The 18,334-nt window shown below is 42.4% G+C and overlaps 1 protein-coding gene across 1 annotated transcript in view; it reads right to left on the bottom strand.

The window, feature by feature from the left end:
• Positions 1-17,387, bottom strand: part of RB195_018154 (uncharacterized protein) — a gene marked incomplete at both ends in the record, with an annotated part of 17,406 nt that extends 19 nt beyond the window's left edge. Inside the window, 12 exons of the mRNA XM_064185470.1 lie at positions 1-80; positions 170-282; positions 379-466; positions 562-653; positions 5,130-5,299; positions 6,450-6,668; positions 6,720-6,806; positions 6,868-7,038; positions 13,307-13,395; positions 13,474-13,581; positions 15,617-15,808; positions 17,352-17,387. The exon at positions 1-80 is cut by the window's left edge and continues 19 nt beyond it. Of these exons, the coding sequence (XP_064041351.1) occupies positions 1-80; positions 170-282; positions 379-466; positions 562-653; positions 5,130-5,299; positions 6,450-6,668; positions 6,720-6,806; positions 6,868-7,038; positions 13,307-13,395; positions 13,474-13,581; positions 15,617-15,808; positions 17,352-17,387 (1,445 nt within the window). The remainder of the gene's footprint in view (positions 81-169; positions 283-378; positions 467-561; positions 654-5,129; positions 5,300-6,449; positions 6,669-6,719; positions 6,807-6,867; positions 7,039-13,306; positions 13,396-13,473; positions 13,582-15,616; positions 15,809-17,351) is intronic.
• Between the last annotated feature and the right edge of the window lie 947 nt (positions 17,388-18,334).

Here is an 18,334-nt window from a genome sequence, read left to right as displayed (position 1 = left end):
TGCAGAGCATCCTCTTCGTGAACTTCAATCGAAGCTTCAGCTCCATCGTTAAATCGATACGAGACACCTCCGTCTACTACCTAAAGACAAACTCACAAAAAAAAAAATCGGACGAAAGTATAGATGAGAATTAGGTGAGAATACGGCGAATGCATTGTCATAATCTTACCAGATGTGCATCATAACCACGACTTTTAACCAATATCTTCTCAGCGAAACCTCGAGGTACCGTCGGTGGAAATGTTGCGTTAAAAATGGGATCCCGTACTGTGAATGCCATCTCTACATGGAAAACTTACGAAGTTGATCATTAAAATACTTATGCAGATTTAGAAACAGAAATAAAAATAGAAACAGACTAGTATTACATAGACTTACGTCGTAAATCAGGTGAAAATATGAGCTGTTGATTGAATTTTGTACATATGTCACTTATGACCTTTTTGTCGTCCACCGGTAAGTTGACCTAAGCCTTGTATCTATACTTATCCCTAATGCAGTGGGAGCATATCAAAAACTAAAAACTTACGCTGAAAATACTATGTTAAAATTTGTTTATACCTTGCAGCGATCCGAGGTTATAGCAAGCAATTCAGAAACACATTGTTCAGTCAGTTTGTTGATATTGAAATACCACGATGTAGAACCAGTACCTTGAAAAACATGTAAAATATGTAAAAGAACAATTGAACAAACATTTAGATGCATGTGCATTGAGTTAGATGCCCAGTTAATCCTCAGTTACGTACTTAAATACACCTTTCAACACCCGGTACGACCGCTGCTTGTAGATTTGACAAAGTCCCTGAAGTCAAATGTAAATCGTGAACGGAAGAGTTCATGAGTATAGTATTCGCAACAGAAGCAGCTTGCTTCATTTAAGATAAAAGAACACATTATAATTGTGTGGAGCAGCATAATTATAGAGTGAATCACACGTCGCTTAGACCTCCCTTACTAGAGGGATCACAGCCGGTTAGTGGCAAGGCTACGTGACGCACCCCGGGTGGCGGATAAGGGCTAATCGCAGACCAAAAGCGACCTTGTGCTTGCCCAGAGACGCGTGTGGATTCAGAGGATGGACTCGATATTTCTGCTGAGCCAGGCCCGACTCGTAACATCCTTGTAACCCGCACGTCGGTCCGGTCAAAAACCTGCAATCAAGTGACTGTGAGATGCAAGGGAGGCGATTTGGAGTCGCCTCCAACAAATAAGCTCCATCTGTCCACTCCGGTAGAACGCAAAGTTTCCCAAAAACTCATGGAACTAGAGGCTTGCAACTTGCCGATGGGTTTTACAATTTTACGTGTCACACTAATAGAAAAAAGTCTCCTGATTCTGGAGGAAGGCTTGGTACGGTAGCGCAAAGAAAGACGGGGTTGCAGGAGTCACATAGGCTACCGAAACGGAAAAGGATTAGGATGACGATCTGTACTTATAACGGCTACCGAAACGAAAAAGGACTAGGATGACGATCTGTACTTATAACGGCTACCGAAACGGAGAAGGATTAGGATGACGATCTGTACTTATAACGTACGTACGCTTGCATCGAAAGCGGCCATCGAAGATCTGATGGTGCAAGCCAAGAAGATTACGTACAATGTCATCGGACTGACAGAAACAAGACGACGCCACCCTCTCAACGCCGTATATGAAACTAGAGAAGAGCTGTTCTTAGGAACATGCGACAGTAGAGGTATTGGTGGAGTTGGCGTCCTCGTCAACACGAATATGGCAATGAACAGCGATTCTTTCGAACAACTTACGACCCGAATCGGACATCTGCGGATGTTTGATTATCTTGGTCGCTTACGCTCCAACATCAAGCTACGAAAAAGAAATCGAAGCTTTCTATTTGGACTTGGAGAAGTTCTGCCGAGAAGATCATGCCTTCTACAAGGTAATAATTGACGATTTCAACTCCAAAATTGGCCAAAGAAGAACGCCTGAAGAACTTCACATCGGGAAACACCTACAATGAGATGAACAGGGGAGAGGCTCTCCGAGTATATGGCGACTAAGATAAGAGAAGAGGCGACCATCCATGAGAACTAGCAATACCAGAAGCCCTCCTCTCTACGCTGGATGTGGGAGTCACCCGCTGGAGGGTGCCGTAATGAAAAAGACCACATCACCGTTAGTAAAATTTTCTGCCTGACGGATGTCGCTGTTGTGATAAAGTTCTATACACGATCAGATCATCGCCTCCTCTGTGGAAGATTTTCCTTCACAAGGAGAGCAGAAAAAGCCACCAAGTTCAAAGAGCGAAGTCCCAGAACTATCATTAACTGGCATCTCTTCGCTAAGCTAGCCGGCTTTTGGGAAGATTCCGCAATGCACAACATCGACGAGGAATATAGGACACGAGGAATGCTGAGAGTTTTGAAACCATCAAGAGGCGCCTATCTCTCGAAACTCTTGTGCTGATACACCAGCGTGAGCAGCACGAGCCGCAAGGAACCAAGAACTCACGTCCGAACTCGCGAGGCCTTGCAGAGGAGATAAAGGAAGACCTTAAAAAGAGAACAGAAGAAGTTCTAGCTGAAGCTGAAGAGGCGGGAAAAAGCATCCGCTATGCCCGTCGAGACTTCGCCAGTCGCAAGACGAAGATGACTGCCCTCCGGAACCCAAAGGGAGCAGCCATTGCATCGAGAATGGGGATGGAGAAAATCATCTACGATTTCTACTCTGATCTCTTCGACAGCCATGTCCACTCGCCTACTTATCATCTGAAGTAAGAAGGACATGCCATTCCAGAGGTTCTTCATTCCAGAGGATTCCAGGCTGAAGTACGACATGCTATCATGTCGGTAAGAAATCGTACAGCACCCGTCCTCGACAGAATAAGACCAGAACACCTGAAGAACCTTCCGCCACTACTCATCAACACCTTGGCGAGGCTTTTTACACGTTTCCTGTCGGAATGCAAGGTGGAAGACCAGCAAGAAAGTGTTGTTGTATAAATTCGCTGATAACATCGTTCTGATTACACCTAGCATCAGCCAAGCGGAACGAATGCAAACCAAATTCGACGGAACATGTGGATGTATCGGTATTCAACTGAATCTGCAAAAGACGATGTTCATCCGTAACGAATAGGTCTCGGATGCCTCATTCACGCTCAACGAAACGAACATATCCCAGTGCACCAGCTACGTTCATCACCGTCGGGAATTGAACATGAATTGAACGACCTGACCCCAGAGCTGGGCAGGAGGAGACGAGGGGCTTGGGGATCGTATAAGAGCATCGGGATATAGTAAAGAGGACCAAGGCTCGGGGTTCACCTCTTCAACACCACCGTACTTCCTGCTCTGACCTATGCTTCGGAAACGTGGGCATTTTGCAAGCAGGGAGAAAACGCAGTAAGCGTTATTGAAGGCGCAATTGAAAGAGTAATGCTAGGAGTATCCCGATTCACGCAATTAAGGGACGAGATTCGAAGTTTTCTTCTATGTCAGCGGTCGAGGCCGCCGCGTTTGCCAAAGAATGTAAAATAAGGTGGGTCGGACACTTGATGCGCCTCAACGACAGTCGTTGGACCAGAGCCGTGAGCGAGTGGGTTCTCCGCGATATTAAGCTCACTACAGGAAGACCGCCCAATCGATGGTCAGATTTCTTCACGAAGTCCTTCAAAGAAAAAAAAAGCGAAAGGAGGAACCACTCAGCAACTCTGGCACGCGATCGGGACAAATGGAAGAATTACTGGCGTCCGCTCGACCAGTTCGAAGATCAACGGGAGTCAAGGTAATCAGGCTAATCAAGGTAAACCAGTCATTATGACACATTCCTCCATCAACTGGAAACAGTTCGTTCTGTGCCTCATGCTAACATGCACTCGGCGTAAAACAAGTTGGAACACGTTTACGTGACGCTTCCTTGGCGAAGGCAAACACTGGGTACCCTCTATAACATGCGTAAAACTCTCCAGGCCCCCTTTTGCTTTTTTATAAAATGATTTTCACTGCTTTTTTGTATAATGCACGAATAGGCGTAAGATAGCCTATAGAGCCAGTGAAAGGAGGTTTTCTTGGTATTATTATGGCTACGAAGGATGTCAATCACACACAAATACAAAAAATGGGATAGAAATTAACTCTCTTAAAACTAATATCTTACAAGCGCCTAGAAGCAAAACAATGATGAAACCAAAGGGAAATGATTTCAATACAATTCTCTGATCCTGCGTTACCAGACGAAGAAAACGAAAAAGCACAAAAACCAAAAAGGAAAGAGGTGTGGGTAGTTTGCTGCATACTATAGACACAGACAGAGCTAATCGCCAACCTTCACGGATGCGTAGCGTCGCCGTATTACAACACATTTTGTACCAACTGCACATTTCGTGTGGATGAGGCTGATGATGTATGATGACATGCAGCAAAAATCTTCAAAATCTTGGGAAGAAAAAGGAATTGACTACAGTGCCTATCTCGATCTTATAGAGGTGGATTCCTCGCTCACTTTCACTTAATAGCCGAATTGTATTATCCCCGATTACCCACATTTTTGAAAAGACGTGTCGCACCCGTGTTCGATATATCTATGGCCTACCTTCTCAATCATCAGCAAAAATTCCATCCATTCGTCACTGTTCCATTACCTGAGAGGCTTAGCGTTTCGCATGAACTGTCTATCGACACTGAGCGACCGCAGTACTTTCATATCGAAAGTGTCTGGCAGTTCAGTGCAACGAAACAGAGTGTCGTTACCGAAGGTTTCATACTCCATCTGAGTATTTTTCCTACTTGGGTTGGGCTTTAGGTAACACATATAATAGCTTGCTAGGTAATTTCCACCATATAACTGTGTAAGTTATATGGCTCGTACCTGCGCAGAGGCCACACTCAAAAGTCCGAATGCATTTAGTACAAGTATCGCTACCCAAGCAGGCAGCAATGAAGCTCGTATATGCGGCCTCGGCCGATTCTAATCAAGCATAATCGAGTGTTTTGCTGAATTGTTGAAACTACGGTAAATTTATTTAAAAAACAATGTCAATGCTTTTTGAAGCGTAAAACATCAAGGTGATCTTTACCTTCAAGTTAGACATAAAAATGTCAATGCACTGCACTTACAAAAAAAAAACAACATGGAAACCTAATCAAAATTCATAATAAACATACCTGTGCAAATTGCGATCCCACTGCTTTTTTGTTTAACCATCTTGCTATTGTCAATTTGTATCTCATAATAGGAAACTCGAGAAGACAAGCTTTCACCGATGAATACTTCGTTCAGAGCCAAGACCGGTAATTGCATTGTCACCTTCTCCGATGAAGAACGAGTACGCTTCCTACATGAAATAGATATGTGCAGTTTTATTTACGGATCTGTATTTATAAAATCTCTTCTCATTTGCTACAAAAAAACAGCAGATTGAGAATGTTCCAGCGTCCAATCCGAACATAGGACAGAGTAAAAAGTAGGAATTCGAGTAGAGTTCGTATTGGTTAAAAACACTGACTTGATACACCTGCTAGCCCCTGAAAGTCATTGCACAGGCTAGTTGCGCGTTCGTAAACCTGCAACGATTCTGAAGTGAAAGCGGTGGCGTATTCTAAGCGGATTGATTAATGAAAGACACTTTATCCTTTATCCTTCGATTGAGAAATAAATAATTTGGATTCACTGATCACTCATGACTAGGTTTACGAATACGAACACAACAACACAGACTTTGAATTCATCTTTTGACTTCGTCGATCAACTCTCCAAGAGACGCATATTCAAATGACTCACTTGACCTAATCGACAGTATAATCGCATGATCTTGTCAGCATCTTCGATGAGGCGTTTCTTTCTTGAATACAGCCTTGCCCAACATACTCGGGTTGGGCTTTGGAGGTATTATGGACAAAAGAACCTTTTTGCAATATCTGGGTAACTTCCGCCATGTAACTGCGCAAGTTATATACCTGGTGCGGTTGGTAGAATTAGGGCCACCGTAAACAGGTAGCAATCAGACTCGCATACGCGGTCCGGTATTTCATAACGGGAGTAAATCATGCCAGAAAGGGAAAAGAGTGAGCACAGCCTGGACATATCAACACGGCGACAAGTAGAACATCGTTTTTGACGAAATTGGCGACGACACAGCCCAACTTTCCAATTAAGGCTTTAAAATGACTTCATTTCACAATCCATCACCATCGCCTTTTCAGCGCCGGAAGTGGATACCACCACTAGCAGCCTATCAATACTCCGTTATGTTGTTCTGTAACTAATTGCGAAAATAAAGTGCTCATGTATTTCCTTAATGACCGTCTTGTTAAATGAAATCAGCAGCTGAAATGATAACACTTCACACTAGCCCTAACTTCTTCACGAATAACTTAAATAATTTCCCGTTTCTCTACACTAGCTGATTGACCACATCCGCTATGCGGGTTCATAAAGCAGCTAAATTAAGCTAGATCACAATTTTCAAAGTAGCCGAAACCCACTTTTTAGCAGTACTCGAAAATGGACTGGCGTCAGTGCTTCGGGGGGAACGCTGTTGCGGTGTTCGCTGAGTTGACGCACCGGGCTTAGAAGACACATCCATCCATCGAGAAGTGTACGGTTCCTTGTTCAACTGCCGATCGTGTAAATCGACTGAATCACCAACTCCGTTTGGAGCGTCGCTTCTCAGCACAATGCGAAGACGCTGACGATACAACCAACTAAACTATTCGATACAAGACTGAGCGAAAGGACAAAGAGCCGACGGACACCTGAAATCTCCGTCCAGTAATCGCTGAAGCGCTGATCTAAAATGCTCCTTTGGCAGTTTCCTCATCAAACACATGTAACCTTCCGACCTGAAAATGTGCTGCATTACGAACAAGGAACAGTCTCTACAGAAATATCGAAAATGTAAACCCTTGAGGGTCCGTATTTATGCCAATTACGGGCTTATTGTTTTGATGGATTCGTGATGCAGCGAGAAGGAAAGTACCATCGCCACCAGCACTCATTACTGCATCTGCCCACTGCACAGCTTCTTCAGTATATTCAGACCGCTGTACTACTCTCGATTCCACGCCTGCTTTTCTGTAATTTCTACAATTTTTCTATAATTTATTTATCATTTTGAAAGAAAATAGTTTCCATCTTTGATAGCAATATGTAACCCCACGAATGGGGTGATGTCTTTAATGCAAGTTACATATTTCCACAGCACTTCCGATTTCGCTACTGTCTTACGCATATATAGTCTGAACTCACACTCTTCTATAGTCCGTGCCGAACGTGTTCAGCCAATTGAGCGCGTCGTGTTCATCGCAACATACCTCCTCCTGTGTCTGATAGACATTTCATACCCATGTCTCGTCCAGGTGGAAGGAGGCGGCACCTATCCGGTTGAACACATTCGACGGCAGCTATAGCTTGAATTAAAGGGATCACCCAACGAATATGGTGTGGTACGCTTTCCAGGCGGGTAATGGCTATACGGAGTCGTAGATTGTGAGGAAGAGGGTGATTCCGTACATCTATCCCTGTATCAGTGTAAATGACCCCGGAACTGCTTCTTACGACGGCTTCTGTTGGCGCAACCTTTGCACCCCGCCCCCCGCCTTATTCGTTTTTCGAATGGGTTTTCGACGAATCGCAGACGGGAGGGCGCAAAGGTAGGTCGTAAGAAACGGCGTTCCGAGGTTGTCCGTCTACACTAATACAAGGAGAGGTACGGAATCACCCTCTTCCACATCTACGACCCCGTATAGGCATTACCGTGCCTGAAACCCGTACGACCCCAGTTTCGTGGGGTGATGCTTTTAAGGGATTAAGGAATCTAAAACTCAAGTGAAACTTCTTGAACTCTTGAATTATTTCCCCAACATCATCCAAAAACCACAACCCACATGTTCATGTTTACAAACAACTGCATTTGCTAGAAGGGGAGAACAAAGGAATCTCAAAGGATAAAAGAAGCGAAGAAAAATCGGAGAATCATTCTCGAAAAGAACACATCAAATTAATATATCATAGTTGGGAACGGTTTATAAGTGAATTTAATTGGGCATTCGACACTTGACAACAAAAACACTCATATTGCGCAAATATTGCTAGGTTTACAAAATCATTGGTAATTTCATGAGAAAAATACTCCAAGAAATACTTTGCAAGAAGTTCGCAAGAGATGTGCTCAACAAAATGTTCAAATTAGTAATTTTGATACCTCGCAGTTTTTTTTTTGGAATTTGGATATGAAAATCAAATATTAAGATGGGACACAAATGAGAAAAATTCACACTTTTTTCACGTCCCATCCGAATATTGGAAGAACGGGAGAGGATCTGCGAAGTGCGAAAATTATACTCTGATGGGGAAATCATCGCCTACAATATACTGAGAATAGAATTGTTTATATCAAGTATGATTCGATTTACTAGAATTTAATTAAGATCATACACTTTTCTCACTCGAACAATCAGAGCTTCAGCAAGTTTTCCCATTCGATTAGGTTGAGTCGAAAGTTCTCGGACAAATTGATAATATTTTTATTTATCTTACATCGATAGCCTTCTGCTAACGTTGAGGCAGATGGTAGATGCCCTTGCTCCGGGGAACACGGTGGTGTGGTAAAATAGTCCAGACAAACTTCATCAGTTCAATCGTGGTCGTTTTGCATGGTGCGATCGAGCATTATCGTGCTGGAAGTAGACTTCGCGCTGCTGCGCGCGTGCATTTTCGGGATTTGCCTTTCAATTCCTCAGTTGCTCAATGTAGACGTCTGCGATCACTGTACATCCCTCGGCGAGCAGCTCCCAGTATTCGACGCAGTGTACGCTCCACCAGATGCAGAGCATAACATTTATGGCGTGTACGTTGAGTTTAGCGACATCTTCAGCATCCGCATCTTTTCAACCCATTGGGCACGCCGGTGAATGTTAGAATAGAGAATCCACTTCTCATCCCCGGTAACTAGGTGTTCAAGCCACGCGTGAGTGCGCTTGATTGTGAGGAGTGAAAGTACCATATCAGCGCGGCGGTCCATGTCATACTGCGTCAGAGCATGTCTTACCCATCACCTAGTTTTCGCACCCTGACGATTGACTTCAATCTGCAAACAACTGTGGTTTGACTCATCCCAAGAGCGACTGCACTTCGTGGGTGGTTTGATACAGAACGGCTTCCACCTGTCTCCACAGCAAGTCCAGATCCAACTCCATAGAACGCTCCCGAATGGTCTTCATCTTCGATGGAATAGTTGCCCGACTCCAACTTCGAAAGCCACTTGTAGACTGTACTTTTAGCGGGATTGTACTCCTTGTAAACTTCCCTCAGACGTCTATCGATATTTGCTGGTTCTTCGCCAGATAGATGGAGAATAAGTATGACGTTGCGGAGGTGAAGTGACGACGGCTTGCAACTGCGTGGCAGGGTGACAGGAAAAGAACTAGGTCATTGTAATTGTTAACCTACGCTTTCAAGAGCCTTTTGTACTCTATCAAACGGTAGCTAATGCGTCCATTTTCATTAGCACTTTGCTGGGTGATAATCTCTAGAAGTCATCACTATCACATTGCCCGAGAACTTTCGACTCAACCTATTAGAAAAACTTAAATTCAAAATATTGTAACGAGAATGTAGTATGTTTCACATTCTCGTTACAATATTTTGAAGGAGATCTAAAGAAACTCTTATAGGCGAAATTCTTTCTTTTCGTGTCTCTTAAATTCTAGGTGGGAAACATCCAAAAAAGAAACATTCTCAGACGTAAGACCTCTCTTTCGTTACCGTGTCCTTAATGGAATTAGACAACGTCAGCAATCAATCGGTTTCTACTATTACGGCTGTCCTTCCAAATTTTGTCGGCACTGATAACATCTGAAGTCCAATTCTTACGACTTTCGAAGAAAATTCGATCTTTGTTACATCCTTTTATGAGTAAACATAGGTCTTTATAGGTGTAATAGTGTTAATAAAATCGATTGTATCTACATAAAAGAACTCCGAACCACCCCTTCCCTATCGCTCAATCACTCTTTATAGTATGAAGTCTGGGTATAAACAAAACATGCTTGTTTTTGCATGCAAGAACACGTTTTAAAGTTTATTCGATGAGAAAGAGGAAAGTTTACATATTTTATAGGGTATTTTCAAAGAAGTGCAGCTTTCGAATGAATTTGCCTCAGTTGCTGTAACTTTCTACAACATTCTTATGCTTAAGTATTACTCGTACAGGCCACCCGTATCTGTGGTGACCCATGGATACGAGCCCGGCCGCTACTTGCTCGTTGTGGCCCTAACAATTATATGGCGTAAAAAAGTGATGACATCCAGCAAACCGCCAAAGCCTAGAATCAGAAATGTCAACTACATAAGTGAAGCAGAGAACCTTTGGTAACAGCTAAGCGTTTTGCCACATTAAGGTCACAGATAGTGTAGAGTGAATTCAACAAGCCATCCTGTCTTAACTCTTGGGATATCTCTATGTGCTGTTTGTTGTACTACAGGAAACAATAATCGGAGACTGTCCCGATCAAAGTAATGGAGATCGCACTGTCTGCTGCGATGCAGATGAGAATAAGGTAGGAATGTACGTAGCAGCTATGAAAACCTACAACAATCTCAGCCTGGAGGAAATTAAACCAAAGCCGTTGCCCCTTTGGGAAACAGGAACCCTTTCTATGGTGAACTGAATGCGTTGATGCCTACTGTCTATTACCCCTGTTATCACACGTCGTACAACGGTAACTGTCTGCGCGACCTATGGGAACACGGAAGCATCATCACTTTCACGTTTAAGAGGAATCACCGACGCCGTCACCCAAAGACCGACCTAAGGGAAAGATGAGAACTCTCAAAGTTCAGCCAGACTACGTCATTAAGAGGAATATTCCTCATTCAGGCGCTCAAAAATCTACAGCTATTTGGGACGTTGACCCTGAACACCGTCCAGTTCTTCTCAACGTTTCCAATAGAGAAACCGAGGAGCATATCTTTAACCGAAAATCGACATGGCAAGTCTGAATGATGAAGAGTGTTAGAATTCCGGCAGTGTTTATCTATCCATGTCGGAGTAAGGGCTAGAAGAAGCTTTGCAGAGTGTATCCACGAGGCTATGAGAGCTTCCGGTTTTGATGCCAAAAAAGAAGTTTCCCTTTGCATTTGCGGCGGTAAGATCTAGGCACAATTCTGTGCGTTCCACTAGCACTACGGGTGATCTCGGCCAGGAAAAACGCCCGAGAAAGAAGCTGCGTAATCAACCACAAAAAGACAGCGGAGAAGGATGTAGGTCAAGAGCGGAGGAGTATGAACGGGCATGAGTGGGGAGAACTCGAGGAAAGCCTATGCTTTGCTAAGGCAGTATAGCGGCAAGGTGGAAAACTGTTCACCAGTCGTCAACACTGCTAAGCGGAGCGGGTATTCGTGAAGCGACTCATCCAATTTGCGAGGGATCATGGTAAGCTAACTGAGTCGGCAAGCGCTACGAGCTCCACTGTCCAAGCACGTCCAACTACCAACACACGCGGTTAGAGAAGAGCCACCGACTGAGTCGGAAGTCTGGTCTGTGTCCATGGGTTGAAGAATGGAAAGAGCGGTGGAGATGATAGAATTAGGGCAGCAATGCTCAAATCACTTCCTCCATCTGGGATTCGGAAGATGACGAATATCATTCGTTAAATATTGACCTACGATATCTGGAATCATGCTGTCATTGTTCACCTCCACAAGAAGTTATCCATTACCGATACTAGGAACAACTGAATAATCTCATCACTGCGTGTTACGTACAAGGTTTTGGCCCGGAGTATCTGGATCAAATATTGCGGAGAAAGAACGAGCGACGATGAGCCGACTTTCGTCCTGCCCGATATACGGTTGACCGAGGAGAGGAGAACGATCCAAATGTGGTATTCGAAGCCAGCTTCGACTACTCACATCGTGGCCATCTTCTCAATGCACTCCGCCATTGGAACACCAAGAAAGAATGCTCGACGACAAGAATCCACAAACAACTAATGCAGTTCAAACACGAGCCATATTTCCATCACCGGAAGAAGTGGTGACTTTAACAGGGCAAAAAGCAGCGGCAGAAATTTCCGGTACAATTCCGCCACCGACATTTCCGCCACTTTGCAAACAAGTGATTGTAAATGATTAAATTAATAATCATTTACATAAAATGTAACTGATTAATGAATAAAATGTAACCGAATTTCTGACTTGCACTTTTTTTTGCAGGCTTTCAGCTTATATATCAGAAAAGATTCTTCAGAGTCATTAATAGTTCATTTTTGCGACGCAGTCATTTTTCCCCTATTGCTTCCAGTTTCTTCAGAAAGACTGTTAGACTGTGTACTACTTTCTTAAGCTGAACCAAGATTGTTATTGATCTTTATTCTGGCTAACGTTTCGGCGTCGGGTGGTCCGCTAACATCACGATTTCGTGGCTATCAAGGCTCTGAAGAAGGCGACGATGCCGAAACGTTAGCCAGAATAAAGATCAATAACAATCTTGGTTCAGCTTAAGAAAGTAGTACACAATCAAACTCTACGATGCCAAGATTCAAAGAAGGTCGAACTTGGAACTTACTCAACGACTGTTAGACTGTTTTTTCTAACAAATGTATCACTGCTCTCTTGTCTTACTACATCTTTTGCTTTACTTATACCGCCCTCTTGAAAATAAGTGTTTGATAATGCACATCTAGGAAAACGTTTTGACGAATATCTCGGAAAATGTAAGTTTTATGGCTGAAAGAAAAAGAGTAAGTAAGTAAGTAAGTTTTATGGCTGAAAAAAAAGAAACTCTACGATTGTCAAATTTTACGTGTATACAATACGAATAAAATCGTTTATCTGCAGTAATTGAATGTGGTTTTGGTGATAGTCGCTTATATCGCCGGTTTCTCTATCTAATCTTTGAATATTTTTATAGGTTTAATCCACCATGAAATACATCAAGAAGAGATCTTGTTACGTAAGACTACTAAGAGAAGGAAGAGAGAGGTATGAATGTAGCCTATCGAGTGCGAAATACATTGTGTCATTTACAAGTAAACTGAAGGTGCCGCAGGTGTCATTAATTTACACGCAGCTCACTAGATGTTCTAGTTCAATCGTTGGTAGCACATTATTTTCTAAATTTGCTGCTTTCCCAAACATTTCTGCAAAAAATGAAGCAGTGGTTCACAAAAGTTCGAACTTTAGCTCCATTTAATGGGCACCATATGTCGAATAGTGCACTAAAATGCCGATATCAGCGATCGCTTGAAGAGAGAAAACATCGCATAAAGTCTTCCCAAGTACGGAACAGAAGACAAAAAAAAATTCGAAGAATAAAGCCATAGTGCAAAGTGAAACGTACTCAAGCTCAGACTGGATCGTTTTTAAATAAGCATGATGGATTTCATGCTTGGAAAACAGTAGGTTGTAATCAGATCCTCGACGACCTAACTAAAACTGAAGAATACAAGTTCGAATTGAGAACATTTCATGGAATAATTAAATGTTAACGAATGTGTAAAACCTTACCACTGTTTCCAGCTGTTTGTCGTCGGCATTGTTATGCAGCCGTTTCTCAAATTCATACCGTGTCACTTTGCTTAAAATCAGGACTTTTTTGGGGCGGAATGTCTGCTTCTGAAAACAAGCCACACAAAAATGAGCAAAAGTAAGAGTTAGCCACCGCATGACTTTAAGAACGACAACAAGCATTCACTGGCAATCACATGAATCAGCATTCGTTGAATAGGCTGCTGCGCCTTAAGGAGAGTGTACAAGAGAACGTTCTTATGTTCAGTTCTCTACTGTATTACGTGAAGTTAGGGGCCTACTTTGCAAAGGACATACTTTCAGTTCTAATGAAAACGAAAAAACTCTCAAATCTTTGAAATGCTACAAAAAAAGAGTCATCAGTTCTACTTTTTCGTCCCTCTTCAGTTCAGCGGTATTGGAATAAAGAAATTACAGGATAGAATCTAAAACGCAACAACGATTCCTATATGAAACTCGCATGTTTTGAAAAATTCCAAGATTCTTTCTTATCATTTCTTCAATAGTGCATAGATTCCTCTGCGCACTTTGTATATCATATCATACTCCATCAATTAATTAATGATTGAAATCCAAAAAAAAAAAATTCTAGAACGCTGCCTTTAATGGATCGAACTCCTGGGGCCGCTGATTTGCTCCTGTAGGGTCGCCGTTCCCCGACACGGGAATGTTCTCAGATTGGAGGTATGAATTAGTTGAGCATGGATATATATCAAGGGACTGTCGGCCAGATGACACAAACAGAAGACATTGAAAACAATACGATATTATGAGAACTGAACGTTAGATGATTATTTACTTCCCCTATTTATAGAGAAGAAACCATAAAATGTGTTAAAGGCAGCATACCACGAATCTGAGGTTGTGCGGATTTCAGGTGGAATATTCGTATACGAAATCGTAGATTACAGAGAAGGTTGTGGTTCCGTCCATTTCTTCCTAATTTCCGTAAAAAACGGTGAGGAAGATGCGGCGCCGCACAGGGCTGGAGCGCTCCAATCGAACTCCTTGTAAAAAATAGTGCGACGAAACGCTCGAAGCCGTACCTTCCGGGCCGTTTTCTACGGCAATTAGGAAGAAATGGACGTAATCACCCTCCTCCCCATAATCTACAACGTATACGAATACTCCACCGGAAATCCGTACCACTCCAGATTCGTGGGGTGATGCCTTTAAGTTGTTTGTGCCCTAAAATACGAATTTAGTTTATGTTCATATTTACTAATAACATCTGGAAACGTTGAGCGAAATTTCCACGAAATCCAGAACCTCAAGTTACTGAAACTTTTTTGACAAAACATTAAATTAGAATCTATCTAAGAAAGGAAAGTTCTCTGCAAATTCAATTGCAAACAAAACACTTCAGAGGGATGATTGGGTTAAAGCGACCTAAATCTGGGTGCAGCTGCACAATGTGCACTTTCATCTCTCCAATCCGAGTAAAAGCGATTCTCTCATCTCGATTCCGAACGTTAGCTCCACTGTGCCGCTTCGAACGCAGCCGCTTACGAAACTGCACTGAGTTTCAGGACCTTTTCACCATGCCGTAAAATTAAATGGCATAATTTGGGACCATTTCATCTGTAAAAACAAAAGTTGAGACGTATTTTACGAGTAATCGCTAACAGTTGTTCAAAATTGGAGGAAATGTTGAGGCCTTAACACTGCTTCCACCAAACTTGATAGGAAAGGTATCTCCAGCAATCTGAGGCATCACAGAGATGATATTGGGGATGTTGATATCGGGGACAATGTGGCAATTTTCAGGTAAGGAAGCCTCGTGGAAGGGGAAAACTTTGTTAGCAACGACCTACCCCATATAATGCTAAAAAAAACTTGGAGTGGCAAGAAAACGACTTCCGAAGTTGTCAGAATTCCCCTTTTTCGATGTTTTTTGCAAGCCTCGAATAATAACGATGGAAACGTCATCACGATTTCTTTCATACTTTACGCAGATAAGTAGTCTTTCCCAGCTATAATCGGAGCCGAGCATACAAGGTGACATGATCAGCTATAGCGCAATGGACCAACTTTTCGGTTGCGAGGTGATGATGGCGCCTGACTTTGTTATCCTTCAGAAAGTCCTGCATTTACACAAAAATAATTATAGATTCTGATTTACCTGCATAGGGCAGGCCAATCCGGAAGTCAATCTGCAATTCACGGCGGCAAAGGTCGCCGGTTTGCGATAAAGAGCAGCAGCGATGGACTGAGGCAACAGCCGCATATGATGAGCGAACGTCGCGTCGCCCCACCAGCTATTTTTAACTTTTGATAATTTGGTGTCCTCACAATTTGCGACGATACGAGGGAACTAAACAGAATGATTAAGAAGAAGAACACTAAAAGTGTCCTTTAACCATTATTCGAATGACATGACGTGCATCTGCACCACTCTGTGGACGTCCAAACATTGAATTCTCCCATCAAATGAATGGAAAAAGAAATCTGGATAGAACAAACTATCTGACTATTAAAGTGGTTTCCTTTGTTTCTCGACACAATGAAATATAAAAATAAGACCTTACAGAACTGACAGCTGCTTCGAGATATCTTCATGATATCTCATTCTGCGCAAAGTTTTCTCATACTCTCATTACTTATAAGCCACTCGCATACTTACAATGCGGATTAATGAGCTCACGGGCTCCAAAAATGATCACACCTCTTTTTGCGATGATTTCCATTTTCATTTAATCTTTACACTGTTACCACGTTAGTAAGAGAGGAGTCCGGCAAAAATCACAAAAAAAAAAACGACGAGATTTACTGCTTATCATTGGGGATTTGGAACATCTGCATCTGGGTAAAAAGCAAAACCTCAGTAGCGTTTTAAAAACAGTTCAGGAGAACCTTCAGTACCTAAGTACATCAATGCTTCAGTCAACATATCCACTTCTTTCTTTGAGCGATGAAGATCATGAAAGACATAAGGAACGAGGGCTACAATAACAACTACGTTGTGAAGAAAATGTAGTTAGGGGTGCCCTAGTGGGGCCCTTATTGCTCGACTCTCTGACTTACTTTCTCTTAGTAACTTTAGCTTGCATGTCATAGATCCTTTAAGACTAATACTTAGGTCTTAGGGCGCCACTGAGTGCCCCTATTCCTCGAAGTAAACAATTGAATCAATTACTACATTTTACATCTGCATTGGTAGTGCCCATAAATGAATACGATTGTGATGAGAACAGAAGCGGGAAGTCAGGAAATCTAAGTAGTAAGGGGCGATAGAAAACTTCCTTACCACATATATCACTTATATTATTCATTTAAGGGGCGGGTGTAGTGCAGCGCTTAAAGGTTCTGCTTCCTGCACGATCGATCGGAGGTTCGAATCCGCCCTAGTGCTGACCAAGCTTTTCATCCCTCCGGGGTCGACAAATTGGTACCAGACTTGTCTCGGAGGATAAAAACACTGACTTGACACATCGGCTAGCCACCGCAAGTTATTGTATATGCCAGTTACACTTTCGTGAACCTCAAACGATTCTAAATTGAAGTGAACGTGGGGGCGCATCCCAAGCGGATTGATTAACGCCAGGAACTTTAGACTTTTATTTTTTAACTTTATTTTTGTTTGTTTTCTTACACCCTAATATTGAATCTCAGTTGTAATAAAAGGGTAGCACTATTTCAAAACAGTGCTTCCTGCTGTTATTAGAGGTAGATTTCACTAGTGAAACGTCTTTACTACAGTTTTGTATAATCATCCAACACTGATATCTGAAGTTACAAGCAGAAGAACTGTAAGTATCCGATCACCACAGCTAAAGCTGTTACTCATAATCCTTTGATTCATAATAGGTGAAAGAGAGGAAACTTTTGCTGAAGAATCTCTTGACAATGTTACCTACCTGAACAAGGGCATTTGAATTCAACCGGATCCTCATTGCATGCACAGGAGCTCGCAAATTCTAGATGGTTATGAAAAGATGGGCATCGAAGAGACAACGAGATAATTGTGTGCAAGTCTTACATGCACAACCTACTGTACATTTCGATTACAGGTGGGTACATGGTAGTCGTTCACAAAATAACTGAGAGAGAAACAACAGAGCAAAGCATCGAACGGAACCAACAAAAAACGAAACTTATCAACGACACCGCGAAGTAAAACAAGTGAGAAGCAGATAACAGTGAGAAGAAAATACTGCTGATTCAACTTCACGCCGGAATCATCGCTTAGAAGGTTACCAGCTAAGGAAGAAACTCCTGCTTTGAGTTGGAAATGCGAAAGCAGAGTTCCGCTGTGTGAATGGTTCTATGCTGCTCTGTACTTTGCAGTTGACGATGTCATGTGGTCGTCGATACACGTCATAGAAGTATCATGTGTTCCATAACTATTAGTATCTCGATTAAGAGAAATCTACTTCACAAATTGATTGATGAATTGGTTTTGGCCAACACAAACTCCATTGTAAAGAAGAGATGAAATCGAGCTGCTATTGAGAGACAGTGGGAAGGATCTCAAGAAACCATCAAGAAATGCTGTTAGATAGTGACCCAGCTACCAACTGACACGAAAAATGTGATCTTTCTTTGCAATACTCTCATCAGAGAACGTACGTACATGCACGTACATACAAAAAAACAAACAAAATGTACGAGAACACGTGATAGTCATCCCCTATTTCATAGTTATATTATACATTAGTTATATATGTACATTGTTGATGCATGTTTTTAACACAACACTTTCTGGTCGATCGTTTTCCTAGCAGGTAGTTTCGCAGCTTAGTTTTCGTTCACTAATGATCTCTACCTCGATAAAGTGGTGCAAGAAGAAAAGACGGAAACATGGAGCACACGTCGATGAGGCAATATAAACGCAAAATTA

This window comes from Necator americanus, chromosome II (genome assembly GCF_031761385.1).
Source record: "Necator americanus strain Aroian chromosome II, whole genome shotgun sequence".
NCBI classification, from domain to species: Eukaryota; Metazoa; Nematoda; class Chromadorea; order Rhabditida; family Ancylostomatidae; genus Necator; species Necator americanus.
This window is presented reverse-complemented; position numbering and strand designations above follow the sequence as displayed.